At 43.3% G+C, this 7,868-nt stretch overlaps 1 protein-coding gene across 2 annotated transcripts; it reads right to left on the minus strand.

Moving 5' to 3' along the window:
• Positions 1–737: 737 nt before the first annotated feature.
• LOC115203786 (F-box/WD repeat-containing protein 2) lies at positions 738–7,153 on the minus strand. Of its 2 annotated transcripts, none has more exons than XM_029768770.1 (9): positions 6,950–7,153; positions 6,774–6,811; positions 5,795–6,081; positions 4,014–4,236; positions 3,391–3,585; positions 2,897–3,030; positions 2,423–2,509; positions 2,028–2,197; positions 738–1,778 (listed from the first exon to the last, which is right to left on the minus strand). In XM_029768770.1, the coding sequence occupies exons 3-9, from the start codon at positions 6,059–6,061 to the stop codon at positions 1,490–1,492; spliced, it is 1,365 nt and encodes a 454-aa protein (XP_029624630.1). In that variant the 5' UTR covers positions 6,062–6,081; positions 6,774–6,811; positions 6,950–7,153; the 3' UTR covers positions 738–1,489. The 2 variants fall into 2 exon arrangements, with proteins under 2 accessions (XP_029624630.1, XP_029624631.1); XM_029768771.1 differs by having other exon boundaries at positions 7,087–7,105.
• Positions 7,154–7,868: the final 715 nt, after the last annotated feature.

A 7,868-nucleotide genomic window follows, 5' to 3' on the forward strand; every position in this document is an offset into this window, starting at 1 on the left:
GATGGCACGTGGGTACCTGCTTCTATAAACCAATGAGGAGATGGGAGGAGTTCTATTTTAGCCCTTGGCATCGCAGACGCTAGTTGGTGCACGCGAGCAGTGTGGGTGCAATATTTCAATAACATTGATTTCTACATTTATTTTGCGACGCTGGCGCACACGATGTGTCCGGTCTGGTCAGTATGTAAAGGTTTCAAGCAGTGTTTTCCCCTTACTGACAAAAAAATGTATTAAATGTATGCATTCACTACTGTAAGTCGCTCTGGATAAGATCATCTGCTAAATGACTAAAATGTAATGACATGCAGATCATTATGCATGTATATTCCTCCAGCCAAATATGACCAAGTCAGCCATTCTATTATACACTAAACAGTGTGAATTTAAATTCAATGTGTGAATTACAGTGACAGGTTTCTGGAGAACGTTTAGGAAACAAGCTTCCGAGGGACAGGGCGAACAGGATGCTCGGCCACTTATTATTTTTCCAACGTGGCATCATGATACTTGGCCTGATGTAAAAATGGTTTGTAAAATGTTGGTATCGTGACAAGCCTAGTAAGTTTAGAAATACATTGTATGCGGTTGGTTATAGTATGGAGAGTACGAAAGATAAAAATATATATACACAATTACCACACATTCATTATCTCATTGCAATGTGCCTGGTAATAATGAAGTTCTAGCTTGATTTGTCACACCTAGGTGAATATTCAAATCAAATGAAAAGGCACAACTTAATGTCAAGTTGACTTTTAAAACAAGCACCCCTAAGAAAAGCATTATCAAACAATGGATTTACATTGAATATCCAACAACGCTTCACATGGTAGAAATCCGATGCACCAAACCACTTTGAACATTTCAACATAAAACTCTCATGGGGATGGTTGGTGACAGTCTAGGAAAAACGGAGAATACACTGTGCCAAAGTCATAGATGTACTTTCTTGTAACGAAGTATTGTGTTAAGGCAACTTCCCACCTCGTAACTGCTTGAAGAACCTTGTCCGAAGTTTAAAAGTTCTGATACATGGTAACACAGGGGAAATGTCTACAGCTGTAGAGCCTGACTTGTTTTGCAATGTTTTTATAAAATTGTCACTGTCTAATGGTTGTAGACCATGCAGTTTTTCGAGAGTTCGGTCTTCATTCAGCCACCGTCCCGGTCCTTGTATTTCCTTCAAAGTGAGAAGACCCATGGCAGGGTTGGAACTAAAAGCAACTGCTGCCTTGGCCCTCTGAACTGGGCCTTGTATTCATAGCAGCGTTTTGGTGTGTCTTATGGTTGGTGAAGCCATCTCCAATACTCTATCTGACAGCATGTCACATGATGCGTGTATATATGAGAGCATGTGTCGAGGGAAAAAAAGTTTAAACAACTTTGGCCCATGCATTATCTAACTTGATGTTGGGTTTCGAAAGTCAGAGCACCCTGTTTACATGGCAATTGACAACCTAGCCCTCGTAGGTTTCGTCGATAGCTATCTTTATCGGTTTTCTTTCCACAGAACCAAGTGAATGCTATGGTCAGGCATGCTCGTGGCGAACACGAGGCCAGAGTCATTTCGCCCATCCAGCCCATTGAGCCAGGAGGTGACTCCCGGCAGGAAGCTGGAACCTCGTTTGGACTTCCTGTAGGCAGGCAGAGGCCAACGACCCGTTATCTTTTCTGTCCTCAGGTCCATGACATACAGGAAGTCGGTGTCGAAGAGGAGCGAGAACACCTCGCCGAAGCTGAGCAGGGAAAGGTTGGCGGGGTCCTGCGTTTTGATGACCCTGGAAAGAAGGAGATTCAGCAACTGATTGTTGGCAGGTATGAAGGGCTCCGTTACATTCCATGCATGAACACCCACAAAACTCCTTTTGTTCGCAACCATGGATATTGTGAGTCATATACTCCAAAGTTCTGAGGATTTTGTGGCTTATTCACAGCAAGTCTAGCAAGGAATCAAGTCGTTTACAACCTGGTTGTTTTGAGGGTTAAAGTTCTGTTTCTATCAGGAAACAAGGCCCTGGGCAGTTTACCTGAGGATATCGAAGCTGGCAAAGTCCCACTGGTAGACCCCCAGGTCCGAGCTACAAACGACATAGCGGCCGTCAAACTGCAGGCGAGGCTGCAGACACACACTACGGTCCTCTGACACGGACAAGGTCTTCAAGCACTTGCAGTTGATTTCCCTGCCTATAGGCCAAACCTATGAAATAACCAATGATACACACACATTCATTTGTTTATATGTGTGGGAATATATGCATCTCTGTAGAGAAAACAGCACTGTGGTCAAAATGTGCTGAGGGGGACACTGTATGGAGCCATCTTACGTATTACAGTGACAAAAGACAAAGCACAGGGTTAAATTATTGCATGAAAGTTGAATGGCAGCAGATGCAAAGAAGAACAAATGAATTAACCATATTACCTTTATTTCATATTTGTCAGCACTCAACAGAATGTAGTCACCAGGACAGTGCACCATGGATTCTACTTCACTCTTCTGAAGAATCACCTACACAGTGGAAATGGTTTGATAGTCTTAATATGTGAGACAAGTTTGGGTCCTTCATCTAGTATTCTTATTGAACACTGGGTAGCTTGCAGTTTGTAAACTAAATGTACCAGAAAAAAAAAGCTGTGAATGTGCTAGATAGGGCTTTACTATAGATTAACACTGCAAAACCTTCTCCTTTCATCCATTTCACAGGCATTTGCACAAGACAATGGGCACAATCACTGATCTACAAATCACCTTGCATCCCAAATATCTACTCAAGATTAGCAAAAAATGTGGTGCAATTCTGCCCCAGGTCCTCAACAGGTACCCACAAACATGCCGATTCAATTTTCCAGCAATCCTTAACATAACCAAGGACAGGAGGTTGATAGGCAGGTTTACCTTGGTGACCCACTCAGTATGTCCCGTGAGGGTGTTGAGGCAGACGCCTGCCGACAGGGACCACACCTTCACAGAGAAGTCGGCCGAGCCGCTCACCAGCGTGTCCAGGTCATCCTTGTAGTCCACGCTGAACACTGCCAGAGGCAAGGAGAGAGACCTGGCTTTGGTACACCAACACACATGGCTCTGCCATTTGTGACCATCATAATTCGTAGCCTTAAGAATTTTTTGGGGTTGAAAAATAGAGCTATTTAGACACTGATAAGTTCTCTACAACCGGTCTATGGAGGCTACATGGAGTGGTAGCTCCCACGCATAAAATCAGAGTTCATATCTGCCTGTCAATCAAAAACCCACAGATCAGCACAGTCCAGCTGTCTCTAGGAAACAATGCCTAACTCACAAAATGTATTTCCTAAAACCCAAATGAACAATGGACGTAACACCCCTAAGTCAGCAACTGGGAAAGGTAGGGACCCCAGCGGTACACTGACCTGCACCCGTGTGCCCACGGAACTGCTGGATCTTGGCACCTGTGCTCCACTCCCAGCAGGCGATAGTGTTGTCAAAGGACCCAGTCACCAGCTTCTGCTCATCAAACTTCACTGTGGCACAGGTGTGTGTCTGAATGCCGTAGATGCACTGCCCGGTGCGGACGTCCCACAGTTTGGCAGAAAGGTCATCAGAGCCTACAAGATCATTTGTGAATTTTACGAGGATAGCCTGATGAAGACAGCTTGGCTGTCGAAACGTTGGTGAATGAAATTATTGCATCGGAGCTCGAGGTTGCAGCTTTAACATCTTATTTTAAAGAAAGGTCATCAGAGCCTCCGAAATAATTAGAGTTTTACAATGAGGAATTAAAGAATTACATGTATGAATGTAACGACAACATTTTAACAGACTACAAAAGACCTCCAGCAAACTAGCGATTGTTACAGATACTACATTTTGCACAAACGTGCCAATTGAAGCATTATTCACAGATGCTAACACCTAAACCTAAAATTCAACCTAACAGGCAAAAGAGTAATAAGGCCACCTGGCCAAATTTATGGTAGGAGAACACTGAAGACCACTCACCACACCCCAGAATGACCATACGCATATAACCCACCTGTGCAGAGAAGGCCGTCCTTGTAGTAGAGGGCGTAGACGCGCGCACTGTGCCCGATGAGCGACGAGGTCTCAAAGGCCTCCTGGTCCTTCAACTGCATCATGCGCAGCTTGGCCTTGAGGTAGATACCCTTCCAGTGGGACGCGTCCTGGATGGAGTCGTCGATGCGCCAGCCCAGGTCCTGGCACACACCCTGCCACACCTCCGTGCACGCACTGATCACCTACGGGAGATACCAAAAGGATTATATAGTTCAACCGGAACCGAGGACAAAGCAACCCAAACAAACATCAAATCTAACTAACCGAGGCAAATCTTAGGAAGAAAGGTTCAAAATGTGGAGGTCCAATATCAAAGTTAACCTCAATAACATTGGAGTAAGTACCATTTTACAACACACGTTAAAATAGGTCCTTACTTGCACCACACCACTAGTACATTTCTCAATCCAAAATATTATCATTAACCACGTTTCCATCCAGTTATGCGAGTAAAGTCATAGCTTACAAAAACAATGTTATCATGACAGCTGTGATGGAAATAGGAAGTTTCGGTTCAATTTTATAAATATAGACATTTTTTTGTTCAACATGGTGGGATCTTTTTGTGTCCGTAAAATTAATTATGCGAGAAATGGTGGTGAAACGCCTTTATGCTCAAATATTGATATAATATCGAACATATCAAAGTCACATGATGATATGGATGTGTGGTACTACCACTCAATGCAGTTTTAGTCTACAGATGAAATAAGTTAAACTTCACAGGGTGGTGAAGTGCATGGTGATCTTGATGCGCCTTTCCAATAAATATCGAGGGTCTTATTCTGGTGGCATGATTTTTTATTTATTTTTTTATTTTACCGTTATTTAACCAGGTAAGTTGACTGAGAACACATTCTCATTTACAGCAACGACCTGGGGAATAGTTTCAGGGGAGAGGAGGGGGATGAATGAGCCAATTGTAAGCTGGGGATGATTAGACAGCCGTGATGGTATGAATGCCAGATTGGGAATTTAGCCAGGACACCGGGGTTAACACCCCTACTCTTTGATCGATGCTTGACAAATAAAAATATTCTCAATAACCATAATATCATGTAGACTAGCCTACCCGCACTGTATCTGCGAGCTGTTGTCTTGAGCGCACGTGCCAATACAAGAGTAGGCACATTTGCCATTTATCACAACAATTTGTGACCAAACTATCAGTACAGTTGAAAATGAGGTGGAAACACCATTTTTATTTTTATTAGGTAAATGAAAACTTAAGCAAAAAGAAAATTCTGTGTACTCTCGTTATCCACAACAAGTATGTTTGGTGGAAACACCACTGGTGGGAGAATGCACATTTTCTTTATGCTGATTCTAAGATATTCCCATGGAAACCTAGCTAGTGTCACATGTGGGAGACCCTGGCCTTATTCAATTGCTTGCACACCAGCTACTAACAAATACCCCTTCAAACATACTGAGTGGTACTGTGCTGGCCTGGTTATGCATCCACCAATAGTTGACAGAACCACACTGGAAAGGTGAAAGTAGAAAAAAGAACCAAGCCAGCACAGTGTGGTTCAGGTCAGCACGATGCTGTGAAAAGGGTATAACATGAAGCCTGGGCCACATTCAGTTTCCAAACATTGCAGATAGAAATGCCATGAATAGAGCCATTCCTTGTTCATGTGTGTCCTACATAACATGTTTTTCTATCTGAACGTTACAAAACATTGTGTCCTGCTTATACACCACCAGAGATCCAACCACCATGACAGAGAGCCTGACCTTATTCCACTGCTTGCACACCAGGCAGCAGGTGAGCAGGGTCTGCGGGTCGAGCCAGTGCAGCAAGTAGAAGGTGAGCTCCAGGGGCAGCAGTCGCAGGAAGTCCCGCTTGAGCAGCGCCTCCAGTCCGTTGGACAGGTGCCGCAGCTGGACTGCACCGCTCAGCGAGATGAGTTGGTCCAGGGACTGGTTGCGCTGCTGGTCACTCAGTGTGAGGAAATAGGCGGAGACCGACTCCAGCCACCCCTCAAAGGCCGCCTTCTCCATGGACACATGAGAACGTCGACCTGCGGTTACAGGGTTCAGTAACGATGATTAGTTAACGTTACATACATTATGTATTTAAAAGGTAGACTCTGCGTAGATGCAGAAAGTAAACAAACAACTTAGTAAGTACATTCCTGCAACAGCTAAGAGTGTTGAAGCGCGAGGCTCAACTTCTCGGTTGTTTTGGTCCGGTGGCTACCAAACTAACAGCGTGAAGCGAATCCGTGCACATGGGTAGATCATGTGTGACAGAGTGAAGTGTTGTATATCGCTAATCTCAACTGCAGTGCTGCACGTGGCAACGTCATTTCGCTGAGTTTACCTTTAAAGCGTAGTTAAAATACATTCTCAAAGATCACCTTTGACTGTTTAGAATAATTCATTAACACTACCAGCAAATGTCTACCTCAATCGTTTACTTAAGCCTAGCTAGCTAACGTTACATACTTCACACGTTTAAGCCAACATGAGTTCTTAGCTAACTAACGTAGACAAGACATCTACTGTTCTGACTAGCTAGCTAGCTAGCTTTGCCCCTTTTATTTAAAGTAATAGCTAAGAGTTCAAGGAATGTAACTATCATTTGTAAAGTTAACGTTCCTAAGCCAGCTAGCTAACGTTAGTTTCAGTAGTAAGGTGCATTGTACACTAACGTTAACATTAAGAACATGTAGGTGATCTAGCTAGCTGTAGAAACGGTAGTACAACTTACCATTTCCCGTAGAACCCGTATCTGTGGGAGGTATTGTGCTAGCCAAGGCAGACAGGAATACCTGTTATTCTTTACGTTCCACAAAACAATAGAACGCTACTTATAACTAACAGAATATTGAATTTTGCTAGATGTCAAAAGGTCATTAGTTTATCAGCTTAGAAAATAAACGTTACGTTAGCTTTTCTGGCTGGAATGAGGAAATCTGCTTCTTTCCGAAGTTAACGGATAGGTAATGTTAACCGTTATACGCACCAATACTCTTGCGTATACAGTCACGTTTTACCTAAACGTAGATTAATACATTTACTACCGTTAGCTAGCTATATCCAATCTAGCTCGATGGATGCACCCACTGAGGTAATGGCTGGAACCATAGAGATAGATAGAGGACTCATTTTTGTGTATGTGCTATTATAGAGTCTGTGACAGCATAGCTAGCGCCATTGACGCGATCTCCGTTTTGAAGTAGTTCTTTTTCGCGTTTGACTTAGCCCTCCTCATGACCCGGTTGGACCATGACTCCAATAGGGTCACCTGGACGGATCAGCCAATGAAGTCGGAAGTCCCACCCAGTTGACTACATTAAAATGGTGGAAGCCCTCAATTGCGCTACCTACACTATAATATAATTTTGCCCACCAGAGGCCTCTATCATTCTCTATGGATGCATGCCTAATGTTGCAAAATTCTTCTGCAAACGTTCTTCCGTCTACTTAGCGATGTTTTTCCGGGTCAATCTCACTTTTTTCAAAATAAAAGCCAGCTATATGATTTTTGGATTCACAGGACGCAATGAAGTAGATAGTCACAGTGGGGGGTATTCATGGGTGCCTAGGGAAGTCAGGCTTCCCCAAAAAATTTACCAAGGAAAAAACATACAAAAAAGTATCTTTCTTCTCTTTGTGTTTCATAATTTAACTTCAATTCGCAAGGGGCTTTGTATTTGTATTGAACCTTTATTTAACAATGACGGCCTACCAAAAGGGACACCAACTAACTTTGTTAGTTACTTTTGATGTTGAGTCCGTTATACACAAATATTCCACACGAGGGCGGCATTGAAGCTATGGGACATTTTCTTCTGCAACGTGA

Source organism: Salmo trutta, chromosome 12, assembly GCF_901001165.1.
Source record: "Salmo trutta chromosome 12, fSalTru1.1, whole genome shotgun sequence".
Taxonomy (NCBI): Eukaryota; Metazoa; Chordata; class Actinopteri; order Salmoniformes; family Salmonidae; genus Salmo; species Salmo trutta.

What these genes read in the sequence shown, in the direction of transcription:
- LOC115203786 (XM_029768770.1), bottom strand. Translation starts at nt 6,061, where the DNA reads ATGGAGAAGGCGGCCTTTGAGGGGTGGCTGGAGTCGGTCTCCGCCTAT. An exon ending in GGACGGCCTTCTCTGCACAG is followed by an intron (nt 3,586 to 4,013) that starts GTGGGTTATATG and finishes ATGATCTTGTAG; the next exon opens with GCTCTGATGACCTTTCTGCC. An exon ending in ATACTGAGTGGGTCACCAAG is followed by an intron (nt 2,510 to 2,896) that starts GTAAACCTGCCT and finishes TCCACTGTGTAG; the next exon opens with GTGATTCTTCAGAAGAGTGA.